This window comes from Bos javanicus, chromosome 2 (assembly GCF_032452875.1).
Source record: "Bos javanicus breed banteng chromosome 2, ARS-OSU_banteng_1.0, whole genome shotgun sequence".
In the NCBI taxonomy this organism is placed as follows: Eukaryota; Metazoa; Chordata; class Mammalia; order Artiodactyla; family Bovidae; genus Bos; species Bos javanicus.
The window spans coordinates 10,766,062-10,789,247 of record NC_083869.1 but is presented as its reverse complement, the minus strand read 5'-3'; the positions used below and the strand labels follow the sequence as shown (position 1 = coordinate 10,789,247).

The 23,186-nt window shown below is 37.6% G+C and overlaps 1 protein-coding gene across 1 annotated transcript in view; it reads left to right on the top strand.

Moving 5' to 3' along the window:
* Nucleotides 1-23,186, top strand: part of FSIP2 (fibrous sheath interacting protein 2) — a 149,125-nt gene that overhangs the window by 22,592 nt on the left and 103,347 nt on the right. Inside the window, exons 8-9 of the mRNA XM_061433413.1 lie at nt 13,736-13,862; nt 19,505-19,594. Of these exons, the coding sequence (XP_061289397.1) occupies nt 13,736-13,862; nt 19,505-19,594 (217 nt within the window). The remainder of the gene's footprint in view (nt 1-13,735; nt 13,863-19,504; nt 19,595-23,186) is intronic.

Here is a 23,186-nt window from a genome sequence, read left to right as displayed (position 1 = left end):
GTAATTTGTATTTTAAATTCCAATTATTTTATGTTGGGATATAGGAAATCAATTTTTAATATTCATCTTATATCTTATATGGATAAAAACACTTACTAGCTCTATTAGTTTTATTGTAGGTGCCAACTGATGTTCGACATAATGATCATGGTTCTACAAATGATCTTGGTGCTCATTAAACATGGATGAGTTTTTAGTTCCTTCTCTTGCCTGATTGCATTGGCTAGAACCTCCAGTATAATGTTTAATAGAAGTGATTATCATGGACATTATTGTCAAATATTTATTTTGTCCTGCTTGCCTCTCTACAGAGCTATTAGGCTGCTTGACATTGCACCAGACCTTAATGATGTTTTTCATTTTGTGGTTCTTTAATTGAAATATAGTCAGTGTATAGTATTACAATGTACAATGTCAGCTTCAGGTGTATTATATAATGATTTTACACATCCATACATTATAAAATGATCACACAATAAGTCTAGTAAACTTTGTTATACAAGCTGATTTATATTATTGACTGTATTCCAGATGCTGTATATTTTGTCCCTCTAATTCGTTAGATAACTTGAGATTTGTACCTCTTAATACCCTACATCTGCTTCCCACCAAACTCCTTTCTGGAAACCACCTGTTTCTTGTCTGTATCTGAATTTGTTAGTTTTATTTTTTAGCTTCTACATTTGATATTATGTTGCATTTGTCTTAATGTGAATTATTTCACTTAGCAGAATACTTTTAGATTGTCCATGTTGTCACAAATGGCAAGATTTAGTATTTTTAATGGCTAAATAATATTCCATTGTGTGTGACCACATCTTAGTTATCCATTTGACTATGGACGAACACTTGGGTTGCTTCCTTTTCCTGGTTATTGTTAATACTACTGCAGTGAATACTTGAATGCCTGCATCTTTTGTATTAGTGTTTGTATTTCCTTTGATTAAATATCCAGAAGTGAAATTGCTGTGTCATATGGTAGCTCTATTTTTTTTTTTTTTTTTTTTAGGATTTTACGTACTGTTTTCTGTGGTGGCTTCTACCAGCTTATAATTTATAATCCAGACAACAGTGCCTTGAGGGTTCCATTTTCTCCTCATCCTGAAGTTCAGTTCAGTTCATTCGCTCAGTCATGTCCGACTCTGTTCAGCCCCATGGACTATAGCATGTCCATCACCAACTCCCGGAGTCTACCCAAACTCATGTCCATTGAGTTGGTGATGCCATCCAACCATGTCATCCTCTGTTGTCCTCTTCTCCTCCAGCCTTCAATCTTTCACAGCATCAGGGTCTTTTCCAATGAGTCAGCTCATCACATCAGGTGGCTAAAGTATTGGAATTTCAGCTTCAACATCAGTCCTTCCAATGAGTGTTTAGGACTGATTTCCTTTAGGATGGACTAGTTAGATCTCCTTCCATTCCAAGGGACTCTCAAGCGTCTTCTCTAACACCACAGTTCAAAAGCATCAATTCTTCTGTGCTCAGCTTTCTTTATAATCCAACTCACATCCATACATGACCACTGGAAAAACCATAGCCTTGACCAGATGAACCTTTGTTGACAAAGTAATGTCTCTGCTTTTAATATGCTGTCTAGGTTGGTCATTGCTTTTCTTCCAAGGAGTAAAGGTCCTGGACGCCATCACCATCTGGACACCATCACCATCTGCAGTGATTTTGGAGTTCAGAAAAATAAAGTCAGCCACTGTTTCCACTGTTTCCCCATCTATTTGCCATGAAGTGATGGGACTGGATGGGGAAACAGTGGAAACAGTGTCAGACTTTATTTTGGGGGGCTCCAAAATTACTGCAGATGGTGACAGCAGCCATGAAATTAAGAGACGCTTACTTCTTGGAAGAAAAGTTATGACCAACCTAGATAGCATATTGAAAAGCAGAGACATTACTTTGCCAACAAAAGTCTGTCTGGTCAAGGCTATGGTTTTTCCAGTGGTCATGTGTGGATGTGAGAGTTGGACTGTGAAGAAAGCTGAGTGCCAAAGGATTGATGCTTTTGAACTGTGATGTTGGAGAAGACTCTTGAGAGTCCCTTGGACTGCAAGGAGTTCCAACCAGTCCATTCTGAAGGATATCAGCCCTGGGATTTCTTTGGAAGCAATGATGCTAAAGCTGAAACTCCAGTACTTTGGCCACTTCATGCGAAGAGTGGACTCATTGGAAAAGACTCTGATGCTGGGAGGGATTGGGGGTGGGAGGAGAAGGGGATGACAGAGGATGAGATGGCTGGATAGCATCACTGACTCGATGGACGTGAGTCTGAATGAACTCTGGGAGTTGGTGATGGACAGGGAGGCCTGGCGTGCTGCAATTCATGTGGTCGCAAAGAGTCAGACACGACTGAGTGACTGAACTGAACTGATGGGAATGGATGCCATGATCTTAGTTTTATGAATATTAGGCTTTAAACCAATTTTTTCACTGTCCACATCCTTACCATTTGTTATTAGTTGTGTTTTTAATGATAGCCATTCTGGCAGAGGTGTGGTGGTACTGATTCTGTTTTTGATTTGCATTTTCCTGAAGACTTATGATGTTGAGCATCTTTTCATGTATTTTTTGGCCATAAGTATGTTTTTTAGAAAAATGTTCATTCAAGTCCTCTGCCCATTTTTGGTTGGGTTATTTATTTGTTTGTTTTTGATAAGTTATATGATTCCATTTTATATTTTGGATACTAACCTTTTATTGGGTATATCATTAACAAATATCTTCTCCCATTCAGTAAACTGCCTTTTTATTTTGCCAAGAATCTACGTGTCCAAAAAAGTTTTAGTTTTTTGCAGTCTCATTTGTTTATTTTTGCTTTTTGCCTAAAGAGCCAGATCAGACTACTAATAATATGCTAAAATTTATGTCAAAGATCATGATACCTGTTTTCTCTAGGAGTTTTTTGATTTGAAATCTTAAACATTTAAATTCTTAATCCATTTTGAATTTGGTTTTGTATATGGTATGAGAAAGTAAATCCGTTTTTTCTTTTCCCTTTAGCTCTCCAGTTTTCCCAACACCATTTATTGAAGAAGCTATATTTTTCCTATTGTATATTTATGCCTCCTTTGTTGTACATTAATTGACCATAAAAGTGCAGGTTTATTTCTGGGCTGTCTCTTCTGTTGTAATGATATATGTGTCTGCTTTTGTGCCACCTACATACTGTTTTGATTACTGTAGCTTTGTCGTATAGTTTGAAACCAGGGATTATGATTTTGAACATCTTTCTCAAGATTATTTTGAGAAAAGACCCTCATCTATCTCAAAAACTTTTATGTTTTCATACCAATTTTAGAATTATTTGTTCTGGTTCTGTAAATGCCATTGGTATTTTAATAGGGTTTACATTAAATCTGTACATTGCCTTGGGAAATATGGTCATTTTAACAGTATTAATTCTTCCAATTTGTGAGCATGGTATATCTTTCCAATTTTTTGTGTTGTTTTAAATTTATTTCATTAATGTCTTACAGTTTGTGATTTTAAGTCTTTTATCTCCTTTGTTAGAATTATTCCTAGGTAATGTATTCTTTTTCATGCAATTGTAAATGACATTGATCCTTAATTTCTCTTTCTGTTAGTTCATTGTTGGTTTGTAGAAATATGACTTGTGATTATTAATTTTGTATCCTGCAATCTTACTGAATTCATTTATTAGTTCTAATAAATTTGGGGGCATCTTTAGGATTTTCTGTGTATAATATCATGTCATCTGCAAAGAGTTTTACATCTTCTTTTCCAAGTTGGATACATACAGTTCATTTCTTTACTTGTCTGACTGTTATGGCTAGGACTTCCAGTGTTCAGTTGCTAAGTTATGTCTGACTCTTTGCTCTTTCCTGAACTGTAGCTCACCAGGCTCCTCTGTCCTCCACTATCTCTTGGAGTTTGCTCTAATTCATGTCCCTTGAGTAAGTGATGCTATCAAACCATTTTATCCTCTGTTGCCCCCTTCTCCATTTGCTTTCTGTCTATACAGCCTCAAGGTCTTTTCCAGTGAGTCAGTTCTTTGCATCAAGAGGCAAAAGTATTGGAGCTTCAGCATCAGTCCTTCCAATGAATATTCAGGGTTGATTTCCTTTAGGATTGATTGTTTTGATCTCCATGCTGTCCAAGGGACTCTCAAGAGTCTTCTGTGAACAGCACCACAGTTCAAAAGCATTAAATTGTATTCAGCCTTCTTTATGGTACAATTCTCAAGTCTGTACATAACTACTGGAAAAGCCATAACTTTGACTATATGGACTTTTGTCAGCAAAGTGATACCTCTGCTTTTTGAATACTTGTCTAGATTTGCCATAGCTTTTCTTCCAAGGAGCATGTGTCTTAAATTCATGATTGCAGTCACCATCTTCAGTAATTTTAGAGCCCAAGAAAATAAAATCTGTCACTGCTTCCACTTTTTCCCCTTCTATTTGCCATGAAGTGATGGGACCAGATGCCATGTTCTTTGTTTTTTGAATGCTGTGTTTCAAGCCAGCTCACTCACCTCTTTCACCCTCATCAAAAGGCTCTTTAGTTCATCTTCACTTTCTGCCATTAAAGTGGTATCATCTTCATATCTGAGGTTGTTGATATTTCTTCCAGCAATCTTGCTTCCAGCTTGTGATTCATCCAGTCTAGTGTTTTGTGTGATGTACTCTGCATTTAAGTTAAATAAGCAAGGTGACAGTATACAGTCTTGTCAAACTCCTTTCCCAATTTGGAACCAGTCAATTTTTCCATGTCCATTCTAGCTGGTGCTTCTTGACCTGCATTTAACTTTCTCAGGAGACAAGTAAGGTGGTCTGGTACTCCCACATCTATAAGAATTTTCCAGTTTGTTGTGATCCAGATAGTCAAAGGTTTTAGTGTAGTAAACGAAGCAGAAGTAGATTTTTTTTTTTTTAACTCCCTTGCTTTCTCCATGAGCCAACAGATGTTGGCACTTTTATCTCTGGTTCCTCTACCTCTTCAAAACGACTTCCAATACTGTATTCAGTAAAAGTAGTGGGATGGGGCATCCTTGTCTTATTCCTTATCTTAGAGGAAATGCTTTCAATTTTTCACCATTAACTATGATGTTGGCTGTAGGTTTATCACATATGACCTTTATTATGTTGGGGTATGCTTCCCCTGTCACCTACTTTGTGGAGAGTTTTTTTTTTTTTTTAACTTTTTGATTTATTTTTTTATTGAGGGATAAATGCTTTACAGAATTGTGTTGATTTCTGCCAAACATCAACATGAGCCAGCCATAGGAAGGTGTTTATCATAAATAGATATTGAACTTTGTCAACACCTTTTTCTACACTGATTGAGATAATTGTATGATTTCTGTTTTTCACACTGTTAATATGTATCATATTGATTTCTTTGCAGGTACTGAAACATACTTTTCAGACAAATCCCACTTGATCATGGTGTGTGATCTCAAATTCTGACTTTTAATATTTTGAGGATATTTACATCCGTGTCCACCTTTGATAATGACCTGTAATTTCCTTTTTTGAGTGGTGTTTTTGTCTTGTTTCAGGGTGATGTTGGTCTCATAGAATGAGTTTGGAAGACTCTCCCTTCCTCTTTGATATTTTGGAATTGTTTGAGAGGGATAGGTAGTAAATCTTCTTTAAATATTGGTAGTATTCTTCAGTAAAGACTTCTGGTCCTGTTGATTAAATTTCATTACTGGTAATTTCTTTTTTCATCTTTCATCTTCTTCTCAATTCAGTCTTGGGAGATTATACATTTCTAGGAATGTATATTTCTTCTAGCTTGTATATTTTATTGGGATATAATTGTTCATCATAATCTTTTATGATATTTTGTATTTTTATGATGTTGATTATAACTTCTTTTTCACTTCTAATTTTATTTGGGCCCTCTCTTTCTTGATGAGCCTGGCTAAAGATTTTTCAATTTTGTTTATCTTTTCAAAGAACCAGATCTTATCTTCATTGATATTTTACAACTTTTTTTTAGTCTTTGTTCCATTTATTCTGCTCTGATCTGTATGACTTCTTCCCTTCTACTAACTCTGAGTTTGTTTGTTCTTTTTCTAGTTCCTTTGGGTGTAGATTAGGTGGTTTATTTGAGAATTTTGTTCCCTGATATAAGCTTCTATTGCTGTAAACTTTCCTCTCAGAACTTCTTTTAAGTTCCCTCTTAGAAAAGTTGCTTCCCATAGATTTTGGATCATTGTGTTTCCATTTTCTTTTGTCTCCAGATAGTTTTAGTTTGATTTCTTCAGTGACCCGTTGGTTGTTTAGTAGCATATTGTCTAGCCTCCACATACACATATTTTTATTTTTTTTACAATTTTCTTGTGGTGATTTTATTGTGCTAGGAAGAAATGCTTGATATGATTTCAGTCATCTTAAATTTATTTAGACTTGTTTTCTGGCCTAACATGTGGTTGATCTGTCCTTGAGAATGTCACATGTGTACTGAAGTGTGTACTCTGTTGCTTTTTGATGCGATATTGTATATATCCACCATTTAATTTGTTGTTTAAGGCTAGTGTTTCTGTATCGATCTTCTGTCTAAATGATCTGTCAGTTAATGTAAGTGAAGTTATTATTGTCCCCTACTGTTATTGTGTTACTGTCAATTTCTCCCTTTATCTATGTTAGTATTTGCTTTGTGTACTTAGGTGCTCCTATGTTGGGTACATAGGTATTTACAATTGTTATATCTTCCTAGATCAATCCTTTCTTCATTATGTAATATCCCTCTTTGTTTTTTGTTAGAGTCTATGTTTGAAAGTCTATTTTGTCTGATAAAAGTATTGCTACCACCAATTTTGTATGGAATACTTTCTCCATCCCCTTACTTTCAGTTTGTGTGTCTTTATTTTTTTTTAATTAATTTTATTTTATTTTTAAACTTTACATAATTGTATTAGTTTTGTCAAATATCAAAATGAATCCACCACAGGTATACATGTGTTCCCCATCCTGAACCCTCCTCCCTCCTCCCTCCCCATACCATCCCTCTGGGTCGTCCCAGTGCACTAGCCCCAAGCATCCAGTATCGTGCATTGAACCTGGACTGGCATCTCGTTTCATACATGATATTTTACATGTTTCAATGCCATTCTCCCAAATCTTCCCACCCTCTCCCTCTCCCACAAAGTGCATAAGACTGTTCTATACGTCAGTGTCTCTTTTGCTGTCTCGTATACAGGGTTATCGTTACCATCTTTCTAAATTCCATATATATGCGTTAGTATACTGTATTGGTGTTTTTCTTTCTGGCTTACTTCACTCTGTATAATAGGCTCCAGTTTCATCCACCTCATTAGAACTGATTCAAATGTATTCTTTTTAATGGCTGAGTAATTGTGTGTCTTTAGATCAACCTGCAGGCAGCATATGTATGGGTTATTTTTTTATATTCATTCCGCCATTCTGTCATTTGATTGAAACATTTAATCCATTTAGATATAAAGTATTGATAATTACTGATATCTATGTACTTGTTTACATTTTGTTCATTGATTTCTGGTTGTTCTATAGGTTCTTTTTCATTCATTTAATCATTTGCTCTCTTCCATTGTGATTTTATGAATATCTTTAATATTATTCTTGAGTTTGTTTCTTTTCTTTTGTGTTGTACTACATGTTTTCGGTTTGTGGTTACTGTAAAAATGTATGTGCATGCTCAGTAGCTCAGTTTTGTCTTTATGACCACAAGGACTGTAGCCTGTCAAGCTCCTCTGTCCACAGAATTCTCTAGGCAATAGTACTGGAGTGGATTGCTATTTACTATTCCAGGTGCTCTTCCCAACTCATGGGTCAAACCTGCATCTCCTGGGTCCTCTGCATTGGCAGGCAGATTCTTTACCACTGAGCAACCTGGGAAGCATAAAACGTGTGTGTGTCTGTGTGTGTGTTTAAAATCATATATATATATATATATATATATATATATGTATTACATATGATTGATTTAGTTGATTATCTCTTAGATTCAAATACTTCTTAACAACCCTACAGTTTTATTCTCCCCTCCATTTTTAATGTTTTTACATATTATATTTTAAATATTTTGGGGCATCCCTTAACTACCTTTTGTGCATCCCTTAACTACTCAACTACACTCACAGTCAAGTGTAACTCAGTCTCTTGTCAGGGCACTGCTCCTTTCTCCTGGCTCCTGGTGTGCACAAGGTTTTGTTTGTGCCCTCCAAGAGTCTGTTTCCCCAGTCCCGTGGAAGTTCTGTAATCAAATCCCACTGGCCTCCAAAGTCAAATTCCCTAGGGGTTCTGAGTTCCTTTGTTGGACCCCCAGGTTGGGCTTCCCTAGTAGCTCAGTTGGTAAAGAATCTGCCTGCAATGCAGGAGAACCACGTTTAAGCCCTGGGTTGGGAAGATCCCCTGAAGAAGGAAATGGCAACCCACTCCAGTACTTGTGCCTGGAGAACTTCATGGACAGAGGAGCCTGATAGGCTACAGTCCATGGGATCACAGAGTTGGATACGGCCATGCAACCAATTTTCATTTTGACTTAACTACTTACTGTGGATATGATTTTACTACTTTTGTCTTTTAACTTTCCTACTAGTTTTATAAGTGCTTGATCCACTGCCTTTACTGTGTGTGTGCCTTTACCAATGAGATTTTTCCTTTTGTGTTTTCCATATTTCTAGTTGTGCTCTTTTCTGCTTAGAGCAGTCCTTTTCAGGTTTCTTATAAAACTTTTCAGTGGTCTTTTCAGTTCAGTTCAGTCCAGTTCAGTCATTCAGTCATGTCTGACTCTTTGCGACCCCATGAATTGCAGCACGCCAGGCCTCCCTGTCCATCACCAACTCCCAGAGTTTACACAAACTCATGTCCATTGAGTCCGTGATGCCATCTAACTATTTTGTCCTCTGTTGTCCCCTTCTCCTCTTGCCTTCAATCTTTCCCAACATCAGGATCTTTTCAAATGAGTCAGCTCTTCACATCAAGTGGCCAAAATATTGGAGTTTCAGCTTCAACATCAGTTCTTCCAGTAAACACTCAGGACTGATCTCCAGTCCCCTACAATGAAAAGGACATTTTTTTTTTTTTTTTGAGTGTTAGTTCTAAAAGTTCTTGTAGGTCTTCATAGAACCATTCAACTTCAGCTTCTTCAGCATTCCTGGCCGGATTACTGTGATATTGAATGGTTTGCCTTGGAAATGAACAGAGATCATTCTGTCATTTTTGAGATTGCATTCAGGTACTGCATTTCAGACTCTTTTGTTGACTATGATGGCTACTCCATTTCTTCTAAGGGATTCTGGCCACAGACGTAGATATAATGGTCATTTGGTTAAATTCACCCATTCCAGTCCATCTTAGTTCGCTGATTCCTAGAATGTCAACGTTCACTCTTGCCGTCTCCTGTTTGACCACTTCCATTTTGACTTGATTCATGGACCTAACATTACAGGTTCCTATGCAATATTGCTCTTTACAGCATCGGACCTTACTTCTATCACCAGTCACATCCACAACTGGATGTGTTTTTGCTTTAGCTCCATCCCTTCATTCTTTCTGGAGTTACTTCTCCACTGATCTCCAGTAGCATATTGGGTACCTAACTACAAAATTCATGGGCTGACCTTCAAATTTGAATGACAGCCTTGGCAAATATTCTTAGTTGTAACTTTTCCTTTTGTCACTTTGAAATATTGTATCACTCTTTTCTGGAGTGCAAAATTTCTGCTGAAAAGTTAGCTCAGAGTCTTATGGATACATAACTATTTGCTTTTCCCCTGCTGCTTTCAAGATTCCTTCTCTTCTTTACTTTTTGCCAAAAATTGGTGTGAACCTCTTTGGTTGATCTTGATTGTGATTCTTTGTGCTCCGTGGACATGGATGGCTGTTTTCTTTCCCACTTTAGACAAGTTTTCATCTATTTTTTCTTCATTTAAGTCCTCAGCCACTTTCCTTCTCTCTTCTCCTCCTTCTGTGACCATTGTAATGCAAATTATGGTATGATTGATGTCTAGAATTGTCTTAAACTCATTTTGTTTGACTTTTATGTCTTTTTTTCAGTTAGGCTTAGGTAATTCGGACTACTTTGTCTTCCAGTTCACTGATCCCTTCCTCTGTATCAGCTAATTTGTTGACTCCTTCTAGTGTTTTGTTTGTTTGTTTTGTTTTTTTTAGCTATTTTATTAGTTCCGTTTGATTCCTCTCTATGTTCTAATGCTTGTTAAACTTCTCACTGGTTCATCCATCTTCTTCTGTGTTCCTTGAGCATCTTATGCCCATAATCTTGAACTCTTTTATCAGGTAGATTGCTTGTCTCCCCTTATTTAGTTATTTTCTGAAGTTTTATGTTTGGAACATATTTCTCTCATTTTGCCTAATTCTTTTTGTTTATTTCTATGTATTAGATACATTGGTTACATTTTCAAGTCCTGAAGATGTGTACTTATGTGGGGTATATCCTTTGAGGCCCAGCATCTCCTCTGGTCATGAGAATTACGTGCTCGAAAGGTGTCCCATATCAGATCTACATGGCCTGGTTGACTGCCAAGTGCTGCCTCACGTGATGGCTGCCTGCCCACTGGTGGACAGAGCTGGGTCCTGGTGCAGCTGGTTGAAAGGTCCAAGGGTCCCATGCCTCAGCCAGCTGGTAGACAGTGTATGTCCTAGTAAGACTGGCTGTGGGACCTCTGGTGAATGGAGCAAGGACCAGGCCCCTGTTGCAAGATGATGGGTCCCAATGAGGCTGGGCGTATAGCCCAGATGGGTCCCAGGACTGTTGCCAGCTCCCTTGTGAGCAGGTCATCCCTTAGTGCTAACAACCTAAAAGGAGGACTCCAAAATGGTACTTGCCAGCATTGGAATCCTTGTAGTAAAACAGGCCTCCAAAAGTGGCTGCCACCCTCATCCCCATCCCCAAAGGGAATGCCAGTTGCCTCCTGTCTCTCCAAGAATCTCTCCAAGATGAACAAGCTGGTCTGATGCTTCTTTCATCTTACTGCCTCTGCAGTGGGCCTCAGAACATATATTTGCATGTGCCTTTTTAGAGCAAAGTCATTATTTCCTACCACCCTCTGGTTCTTCCATATGTAAGCCCTGCTAACTTCCAAAGCCAGATATTCTTGAGGTTTGTCTTCTTGGTGCAGGACCTTTCTGGTTGGGAAGCCTAATGTTGAGCTTGGACCTTTTTCTCCTTGGGAAGAACCTTTGCAGTTGTGATTATCCTGTTGTTTATGGGCCACTGACCCCAAGGTGAGGCTCTAGACTATATTACATCTCTTTGTCTCCTACCCATCTCATTGTGGCTACTTCTTTCTGTCTTTAGTTATTAAAGTGTTTTCTGCTAGTCTTCCTGTCATTCTCTTAGTTACCCTGAAAATAGTTTTAATTTTGGTGTGTCTATGATCAAGGAAGGAAGCCTGGGGTCTCCCTTCTCTACCATCTTAGCCACATTCCCTAATTTTGCTTTTTTTTTTTTTTTCCCCCTCAGTGTTTCTCTTTGGATGGTTTCTTTTTCTGAATATATATTAATCTCTTCCCCTTCAATGTGAACTCTACCATTAATGCACCAAATGCATTGCTTACCTCACACATTTAAAATTGACTGGGCACTGTTTATATCTTCTGTGTCTCTTGTTTATCTTATAAATATTTGGAATTCAGTTATTTTATGCTTTTAATTCAAGTGTAGTTAGTTTATAATGATGTATTAGTTCTATGTGTACAGAAGTGATTCAGTTATATATATATATATATATATATATATATATATATATATATTCATGTGTATATATAAAGTCTTTTCCAAATTCTTTTCCACTATAGATAATAAGAAAATACTGAATATAGTTCCCTGTGCTATGCAGTAGGTCCTTTTTTACTTATTTTATATATAGAAGTGTGTATATGTTAATATCAAACTCTTAATTTGTCTCTCTACCCATTGCCTGCTACCCTCTTTGGCAGTCTTCAACTTTTTTTCTCTGCCTGTGAGTCTATTTCTGCTTTGTAAATAAGTTCATCTGCATTATTTTTCAGATCTCACATATAAGTGATATATATATATTTGTCTCTGACTTATTTCACTTAGTATGATAATCTCTAGTTCCATCCATGTTGCTGCAAGTAACATTGTCATTCTTTATATGGCTGAGTAATATTCCATTGTGTGTGTATACACACATATTGTATCCTCTTTATCCATTCACCTGTCAATGGACATTTACATTACTTCCTTGTTTTGGCTATTATAAATAGTGCTGCAGTGAATGTTGAAGTGAGTGCATCTTTGTGAATTAGTTTTCTCTATATATATGCCCAAGAATAGGATTGCAGGATCATATGGTAACTCTATTTTCAGCTTATTTATTTCAATGTTATCATTAAGTCTAACATCTGTATCATTTCTGGGTTATTTTTGATTGATTACTCTCTTTATGGGTCATATTTCTGTGCTTCTTTATATGCTCGGTATTCCTTGATTGGATGCCAAATATTGTGAACTTTTTATTGTGTGTGCTGAGTATTTTCATCTTTATATAATACTCCTTAGCTCTTTTTTCTTGGATGTAGATAGGTTATTTGGAAATAAGTCTTGCTTTTTAATATTTGTTAGATGGGAATAGAACCACATTGAATCTGGGACAGGTTATTCATCACTGCAGAAGCAAGACCCATTTTAGTACTCTACTCAATGCTCTATGACTTAATGAATTTTTTCTGGGTAGCCCCATGAGAATAAGTATCATAGATTGGTACCAGATATTTTTTCCTTGATTCATTTGGGATGGGCCTGTCTTTGGTCTTAGGTGAAGTGAAGTCGCTCAGTCGTGTCCGTCTCTTTGTGACCCCATGGACTGTAGTCTACCAGGCTCCTCAGTCCATGGAATTTTCCAGGCAAGAGTACTGGAGTGGGTTGCCATTTCCTTCTCCAGGGGATGTTCCCAACCCAGGGATTGAACCTGGGTCTCCCACATTGCAGTCAGACGCTTTACCATCTGAGCCACCAGGAAAGCCCTTGGTCTTGGGTAGTTTCTCACATAAAAGTCCTATAAGTACTAATCCATTATCTTGCTGACTACTCCTCTGGGGAATTCTCTGAGGATTACTGGGGCTCTTTCTCTGTGCAGCTGTCTCTTTTCTGGTATATCCAGTGTCAATATTAGTCCAGAGATAGACAAAAAGAAGCCAGATTTCATGTACGATATTCTGTTTATATGTGTTTGACCTGACATTTGGTAAAGGAATTGTCCAACTGAAGATGATTTAGAAATTGCCTAAAATCACAGGAGAGCAATACATTGAGAAGATGTCTGATCTGAAACTGGATACCCTGAAGGTGTGCAATGAGAAAAACTGCATCTAAGGGTTAAATGGCTTCCCTGGTGGCTCAGAGGTTAAAGCATCTGCCTCCAATGTGGGAGACCTGGGTTCGATCCCTGGGTTGGGAAGATCCCCTGGAGAAGGAAATGGTAACCCACTCCAGTACTCTTGCCTGGAGAATCCCATGGACCAAGAAGCCTGGTAGGCTACAGTCCATGGGGTCGCAAAGAGTTGGACACGACTGAGCGACTTCACATTCAAGGGTTAAATATATTCTTCCTGTTTGACAACATATGGAAATTTACCCATTACCACCCTCCCAAATTTATGTTCAGAATAACCTTACAAGTCACAGGACAGGAATGACTGCTGATTTCCAACAGACTGTAACATTTTAAATATTTATTTGTATCTTTAAACAGCAAGTTGAAGTTAACCAATATACTTGTTTGATATTTTAGAAACAAGCTCTTCTAGAGAAAAAAATGGCTTATCATTTACAAAAAATGCAAGAAAGTGGCATTAAAAAGGAAGATATGAGGAAAAATACAAATGATTACGGAGAACAAGATGGACTACATTATGAATGTGAGAATATTAATATCTAATGTAGCTATGTAGAAAGTGCTTGACTATATATTTATGTAAAAAATTCTTTTGCAAAACAATTGCTCATGCTTGCTATCTGCTTTGTACCAGGGCAGGATTCTAGGAATTTCCCTATCACAGTTCAAGTTGAAATGTAGACATATATATATATATAAATTAAACAAACTAAAATAGCCTTATCAAGTGATTCAGCAGAGAGTCATGCCTAGACTGCAGTTCTAGTCAACTTCCTTATACTTATATATTTTGTGCTCAGTTCAGTTTAGTCACTCAGCCATGTCCATTTCTTTGCGAACCCATGGACTACAGCATGCCAGGCTTCCCTGTCCATCACCAGCTCCCAGAGCTTACTCAAACTCATGTCCATTGAGTCAGTGATGCCATTCAAACATTTCATCCTCTGTCATCCCCTTCTCCTCCCACCTTCAATCTTTACTAGGATCAGGGTCTTTTCCAAGGAGTTAGTTCTTTGCATCAGGTGGCCAAAGTATTGGAGTTTTCAGCTTCAGCATCCATCCTTCCAATGAATATTCAGGACTGACTTCCTTTAGAATACACTGGTTGGAGGTCCTTGCAGTCCAAGGGACTCTCACAAGTCTACTCCAACACCAAAGTTCAGAAGCATCAATTTTTCAATGCTCAGCTGTCTTCACAGTCCAACTCTCACATCCATACATGAGTACTGGAAAAACCATAGCCTTGACTAGACAGAACTTTGTTGGCAAAGTAATGTCTCTGCTTTTTAATATGCTGTCTAGGTTGGTCATAGATTTCCTTCCAAGGAGCAAGCATCTTTTAACTTCGTAGCTGCAGCCACCATCTGCAGTGGTTTTGGAGCCCCCAAAAATAGTCTCTCACTGTTTCCATTGTTTCCCCATCTATTGGCCATGAAGTGATGCCATGATCTTGGTTTTCAGAATGTTGAGTTTTAAGCCAACTTTTTCACTCTCCTCTTTCACTTTTATCAAGAGGCTCTTTAGTTTTTCTTCACTTTCTGCCATAAGCGTGGTGTCATGTGCATATCTGAGGTTATTGATATTCCTCCTGGCAATCTTGATTCTAGCTTGTGCTTTATCCAGCCTGGCTTTTTGCATGATGTATTCTGCAAATAAGTTAAATAAGCAGAGTGCCAGTATGTAGCCTTGACATACTCCTTACCAGATTTGGAACCAATCTTTTGTTCCATGTCCAGTTCTAACTGTTGTTCTTGATAGGCACACAGATTTATTAGGAGGCAGGTCAGGTGGTCTATTATTTTCATTTCATTAACAATTTTCCACCATTTGTTGTGATCCACACAGTCAAAGGCTTTGGCATAGTCATTAAGCATAAATAGATGTTTTCCTGGAACCCTCTTGCTTTTCCGAGGATCCAACAGATTTAGTCTCTGTTTCCTCTGCCTTTTCTAAATCCAGCTTGAACATCTGGAAGTTCATGGTTCATGTATTGTTGAAGCCTGGCTTGGAGAATTTTGAACATTACTTTACTAGTGTGTGAGATGAGTGCAATTGTGTAGTAGTTTGAGCATATTTTGGCATTGCCTTTCTTTGGGATTGGAATGAAAATTGACCTTTTCCAGTCCTGTGGCCACTGCTGATTTTTCCAAATTTGCTGGTATATTGAGTGCAGCCCTTTCACAGCATCATCTTTCAGGATTTGAACTAGCTCAACTGGAATTCCATCACCTCCACTAGTTTTGTTCATACTAATGTTTCCTAAGGCCCACTTGACTTCACATTCCAGGATGTCTGGCTCTAGGTTATTGATTACACCATCGTGGTTATCTGGGTCATGAAGATCCTTTTTGTATAGTTCTTCTGTGTATTGTTGCAGCCTCTTCTTAATATCTTCTGCTTCTGTTAGGTCCATACCATTTCTGTTCTTTATTATGCCCATATTTGCATGAAATGATCCTTTAGTATCTATAATTTTCTTGCAGAGATTTCTATTCTTTCCTGTTCTATTGTTTTCCTCTATTTTTTTGCATTGATTGCTGAGGAAGTCTTTCTTATCTCTCCTTGCTATTCTTTGGAACTCTGCATTCAAATGGCTATATCTTTCCTTTTGTCCTTTGCCTTTCACTTCTCTTTTTTTCTCAGCTGTTTGTAAGGCCTCTTCAGACAACCATTTTCCCTGTTTGCATTTCTTTTTCTTTGGGATGGTCTTGATCACTGCCTCCTGTACAGTGTTATGAACCTCGGTCCGTAGTTCTTCAAGCACTCTATCAGATCAATCCCTTGAGTCTTTGTCACTTCCACTGTATAATCATAAGGAATTTGATTTAGGTCATACCTGAATAGTCTGGTATTTTCCGCTACTGTCTTCAGTTTACTTTGGAATTTGGCAGTAGGGAGTTCGTGATCTGAGCCAGCTCCCGGTCTTATTTTTGCTGACTGTATAGAGTTTCTCCATCTTTGCCTGTAAAGAATATAATCAATCTGATGGGCCCCGCCCATTAGAACAAGACCTAGTTTCCTCCTCAGTCAGTCTCTCCCTTCAGGAAGCTTCCATAAGCCTGTTATCCATCAGAGGTCAGACAGAATGAAAACCACAATCACAGGAAACAAACCAAACTGATCACATGGATCACAGCCTTGTCTGACTCAATTGAAATTATGAGTATGCTGTGTAGGGCCACTTAGGACAGACTGGTCATGTTGGAGAGTTCTGACAAAAAGTAGTCCACTGGAGAAGGGAAGGGAGAAGGCAATGGCACCCTACTCCAGTACTGTTGCCAGGAAAATCCCATGGATGAAGGAGCCTCGTGGGCTGTAGTCCATGGGGTTGCTAAGAGTCAGACATGACTGAGTGACTTCACTTTCACTTTCCACTTTCATGCATTGGAGAAGGAAATGGCAACCCACTCCAGTGTTCTTGCCTGGAGAATTCCATGGACAGAGAACCCTGGTAGGCTGCAGTCCATGGGGTCGCACAGAGTTGGACACGACTGAAGCGACTTAGCAGCAGGCAGGAGAAGGGAATGGCAAACTACTTCAGTATTCTTGCCTTGAGAATCCCATGAACTGTGTGAAAAGGCGAAAAGATAGGACACTAATGATAAACTCCCCAGGTCGGTAGGTGCCCAATATGCTACTAGAGATTGGTGAAGAAATAACTTCAGAATGAAGAGACGGAGCCAAAGCAAAAACAGCAACCACTGGTGATGGAAGTACACTCCGATGCTGTAAAGAGCAATATTTCATAGGAACCTGTAATATTTTGTGCCACTGAAACTAAAAATATGTAAATAATTGCTATTACCTACCAACATGATGTTCTACTATTTTGTCAGCCATAAAGAATAGACAGTACCAGAAAAAAAAAAAAAAAAGATGAAGGAAAGGAGGAAGTAGAAAAAGAGGGAAAGGAAGAAAAAGGAAAAAACAAAGAAAATTTAAAGGAAGGACTTCAGGTCATTACTTTGTTATGCCCAATATCTACCAGCTTCCTCTTATTTCTAACATTATAAGACTATAGAAGTATTTGTTAAATTAATGATATTAAAATTTCTTGGCCAGAATAAAAGTATGTAGGTTTTTGTAAATTATCTGTGAGTATATGTATCAGGGAAAAACATAATAATCTTCCATAAGTTATCACAGCACCCCATCAATCCTGTCTCTGTCCCATCAATGCTGTTTCTTGGTGAGAGTCTCCCTTTGTCTGTCCAGTAGATTCCTAACTAGTCTCCATTGGCTCTTATTTTTACCTGCCTCAAATCCATTTTTTATGCTGTTACATAATTATATGTAAAGGTCTGCTCTGATAGTTTCTTCTCCTGGCCCCCAAACTTAGAGATTTCCATTAACTCTTAAATGAAGCTCAGACTTCTTAAGCAACCATTCATCACCATTGAGGGTCAAACTTAAACCTAACTTTACTTCACATTACCTCCTTGAAGAAGGTGGATATAATCCAGGAGGTGATATGCACCCAAACTGGAGCCAAACTGCTGAAGTTCAAGTCCTGCTTTATCATTTTATAGCCTTTAAATAGGTTATACAAATTATTTAACATCTTTGAATCAGTTTGATCATCTGAGAAGATAATACTTCTAAATTCCATAAAGAGCCCAAAAGTTCTAGCCCTTAGCAAGCATTTAGTTAATTGTCTAATCAAATGAGACTACTGACCTTTCCTAAAACACAAGTTACCATTTATACTTCTGTGCTGCTCTTTATCCAGGTGTCTAGCCTGGAATGCCATGTTTACTGTTCATCTATTCAAATCCTACAATTCTTTAAATCTTCACAATAAATGACACAATAAAAAATCTTTCTTGATGTCTGTAATTGGAAGATACCTCTCCTTTGAACTCTCTAATACTTTGTGCTATTCTTAATCCATGTATTCCATATTTCCCACTATCTTAATTACCCCTAATATTGAAACTCCCACCTTTGTGTTTCACAGAGTACTAAGTACTGTGTGTGTGCATGTGTGTCTGTGTGTGTGTGTGTGTGTCTGTGAATGTGGTCAAGAATACATTTTAAACAAATTGTTATGTCAAATCTCCTCTTTTGAGGAAGTAGTATATAAATTATTTTATCTAGGTGACAAATTGAGTTATAGCTCTATAGTGATGTTGTCATCTTCCAAATAGCTTCCAGAGGGACAGAGAGAATAAGAAAGGAAAGGAATATTGGGTGAACCTGGTCTAGTTAGAGGAAAGATCACTCTCATATGTGACAATTTTACTGAAAAAACATTGAGCACACATGCTATGAAGTTCCTTTGTCCTCCTAATTGGTTAGAAGCACGAATTATAATTTCCTTTTTTATAGAGAAGGAATATGTATATGGTTACTTATGTTAATTTGTGAGGCACATTCAAGAGTTGCAGTTGTCACTGTGGGCTAGTGGGTCTCCAGCCAGTAGTTCTATTGGTATACCATCTCTATAAAAAAGAAATAGTATCATCCACCTCATTAGAACTGATTCAAATGGATTCTTTTTAATGGCTAATACTCCATTGGTATATGTACCACAGCTTTCTTATCCATTCATCTGCTGATGGACATCTAGGTTGCTTCCATGTCCTGGCTATTATAAACAGTGCTACAATTGGACACTGTGGGAGAGGGAGAGGGTGGGATGATTTGGGAAAATGGCATTGAAATATGTATAATATCATATATGAAACGAGTCGCCAGTCCAGGTTCGATGCACGATACTGGATGCTTGGGGCTGGTGCACTGGGACGACCCAGAGGGATGGTATGGGGAGGGAGGAGGGAGGAGGGTTCAGGATGGGGAACACATGTATACCTGTGGCAGATTCATTTCGATATTTGGCAAAACCAATGCAATATTGTAAAGTTAAATAAAACAAAATTTAAAAAATAGAAAAAAAAGGAAATAGTAAATTATAGTTAATAAACCAGATACAGCTTTTCTGTCAGAAGAAAATTCTGTCCCTTCAAATATATCTTTTAACCTTAAGGGATAATATTTGAAGAGTAATTCCATTTCACATTTCTTCTTGTTCTCCAATACCTCCCCAAAATGCTGAATATAATTAGCATGTAGGCTCACTTCCTATTATGGTATGATAAGAGAGTCTATCTTGGGTAATTCTGTCATCACTACTATTAAAAATAAATGTTTTGTTGCATTTTAAAGCTATTTATCCAAAGAAGAAAAAGAAGAAGAATGATGACATAAAAGTAGTTTATGCTGTTGCTGACCAGAAACCAAACAGAGGAGCAGATGGTAATTTAATATTATAATAAGAAATATTAAATAGTATTTTTAGGGAAGACTAAATTTGGATGACTTTTTTTTTTTTTTTTTTGGCTTAAATGCAGACAATTCCTCTATTCCTTTTTGTCAAATGACAAAATTTGGGTGATGCTTAGAAGCAATAATACAACTCTGTTGCTTCCAGAATTTTATCTCTAATTACTAATTTAGTATTCTGGCCTTATATTATCATTTTAGAGAAATTAAATGGTCTATTGCTGCTGAATGAACAGTATATGAAACAAAAAATTGCAAGATAATTTTTATATTGCTCAAAATGATTTTTGAAAATTCTGAAGTGGATCAGAAATTAAGTACATTAATTCAGTCCATCATGGACTCCATATCACTTTATTATTTCTATCATTCTGTGTTACTTCATGTTGTATGTTAGAATTAGACCAGGAACCCAAATAACAGCATAAATATCCTCCAAGTAATACACTATCAAAACTATAAGACTATTTTAAATTGAGCAATATGAATTCTTCTCCAATATTAAATTTCCAAAGAAAAATTTAGTATAAAAATTAAATCCATTTGTATTTATCAGTTAAATTCTAAGTAAAAAGTTTAAAATCTTTCTTATCCGAGGGTGTAATTTGATTACTCTCATAAAGTCTCTAGGATGAAACAGGATTGAGCTAAGGCTGTCTTCCACTCAGAACTACTGTAGTTTACTTAATTCAGCTCTAAACTTTGTGGGCACCATTTGTAACCCATTTGTAACATTTGTAACCCAGTTCAGTTCAGTCACTTAGGCATGTCCGACTCTTTGCAACCCCATGAATCACAGCATGCCAGGCCTCCCTGTCCATCACCAACTCCCGGAGTTCACTCAGACTCAACGTCCATCGAGTCAGTGATGCCATCCAGCCATCTCATCCTCTGTCATCCCCTTCTCCTCCTGCCCCCAATCCCTCCCAGCGTCAGAGTCTTTTCCAATGAGTCAGTTCTTCTCATGAGGTGGCCAAAGTACTGGAGTTTCAGCTTTAGCATCATTCCTCCCATGTGGGTCCCAAAAAGTTTTTTTTGTTGTTGTTGTGTTTTTTTCTTTAATAAAACACCAAGTAATTACTTACAACATATACAATTATGACAACACAAGCCACATATCCACTAAATAGAGAAAATAAAACTAAATTCTCAGTTTCTGAAGCAGTTATCCTATGCAGAATGGTTTTCTAAAACTCTAGTGTTTAATGAAGGTCAGAATTGTCTTAGAAAAGAAAGTCATTTAGTCATGTCCGACTCTCTGTGATCCAATGGACTGTAGCCCACCAGGCTCCTCTGTTCATGGAATTATCCAGGCAAGAATACTGGAGTGGGTTGCTATTTACTTCTCACTGATGTCAAAATCAGTGCCTCTTGAGAAACCTATATGCAGGTCATGAAGCAACAGTTAGAACTGGACATGGAACAACAGACTGGTTCCAAATAGGAAAAGGAGTACGTCAAGGCCATATATTGTCACCCTGCTTATTTAACTTATATGCAGAGTACATCATGAGAAACGCTGGGCTGGAAGAAGTACAAGCTGGAATCAAGATTGCCAGGAGAAATATCAATAACCTCAGATATGCAGATGACACCACCCTTGAGGCAAAAAGTGAAGAGGACCTAAAAAGCCTCTTGATGAAAATGAAAGAGGAGAGTGAAAAAGTTGGCTTAAAGCTCAACATTTAGAAAACGAAGATCGTGGCATCTTGTCCCATCACTTCATGGGAAATAGATGGGGAAACAATGGAAACAGTGTCAGACTTTATTTTTCTGGGCTCCAAAATCACTGCAGATGGTGATTGCAGCCATGAAATTAAAATACGCTTATTCCTTGGAAGGAAAGTTATGACCAACCTAGATAACCTATTCAAAAGCAGAGACATTACTTTGCCAACAAAGGTCTGTCTAGTCAAGGCTATGGTTTTTCCTGTGGTCATGTATGGATGTGAGAGTTGGACTGTGAAGACAGCCAAACACTGAAGAATTGATGCTTTTGAACTGTGGTGTTGGAGAAGACTCTTGAGAGTCCCTTGGGCTGCAAGGACATCCAACCAGTCCATTCCAAAGGAGATCAGTCCTTGGTGTTCTTTGGAAGGAATGATGCTAAAGCTGAAACTCCAGTACTTTGGCCACCTCATGTGAAGAGTTGACTCATTGGAGAAAACTCTGATGCTGGGAGGGATTGGGGGCAGGAGGAGAAGGGGATGACAGAGGATGAGATGGCTGGATGGCATCACCGATTCGATGGACGTGAGTTTGAGTGAACTGCGGGAGTTGGTGATTGACAGGAAGGCCTGGTGTGCTGCAATTCATGGGGTCGAAAAGAGTCAGACACGACTGAGCGACTGAACTGAACTGAACTGATGTCAAAATATCTCAGTGATATTGGAGGAAAGAATGGTAAATGGAAAGTACTATTTTAAGCCTCACCAGGTTACCAGTCTATCTGTGACGGTTCTCCAGGTATCAAAATTATAAATTTAATTAAGTATAACTGAAAGACAAAAATGAATTCTCAAACTGTATTAATACTTTATCTGGGGGTGGTGGGGAGGTACTGTTTCTACTCTCCACTCCTAGAGATTGGCATGTGAGTCATTCTTTTTTTATGAACTTTAGAAATGTACAGTAGTGATATCACAATTATATATTAAAAGTGTTCCTCTCTCTCATTCACCATAATCAAACCTCCTAAATTTGCCTCTCACCGTTGCACTGAGTATGAACTCCATATGGTGTAACAGCCTATCCACTATTATGGGCAGTTTTCTCAACATTTTGTAATTGGCAACAATCCAAGTAGAGTTCAGAGATCAGAATTCTCTACAGTTCCTGCTTCTTGTCTCTATATTTTTACATTCTCAAAAAAAGATCTGGAGGTAATTTATTTTGGTTTTTAAATTACTTTAAAGCAAAATGGAATGGTTTTATGTAATTGCATGAGTTTTAACACATATGAAATTGTGTGACTTCTATCAAAATCATAACATTTTCAACATTCCAAAAATGTTCTTTGGCAGTCATGCATTCCTTCCTCCAACTGATAAGCCCAGGCAACCACTGATATGTTGTCCAGCACTACAGTTCTTTTTCCTTTGGAAAATGTCTTATAAATGGACATTTTGATAATTGTTCCTTTCATTCAACATAGTGCCTTTGAAATTCATTCAAATTATTTCATTTGTCAGTAGTTTACTCCTTATTATTTCCTTTGTGTGTATGCAATGGATTTACCTCTGCATATATCAGTTGAAGAAAATTTGGTTGTTTCCAGATTTGGATGATTATGAATAGAAAGATCAGAAGTATACACTAAGTATACATTAAGCTTTTTGTGTGAACAAGGGATTATTATTGTGTATGTTGAAGTTTATAAAGAATTGCCTATTTCTCAGAGCAGCTATAACATTCTGTATCCCCCATTAGTAATGCATGAGAGATCTATTTGCTATGCATCCTTGCAACCGTTGATGTTATCAGTATTTTTATTTTAGCTATTTATATAGATGTAATGGTATATCACTGTGGCTTTCATTTGTATTTTTCTGATGTCTAATGATGA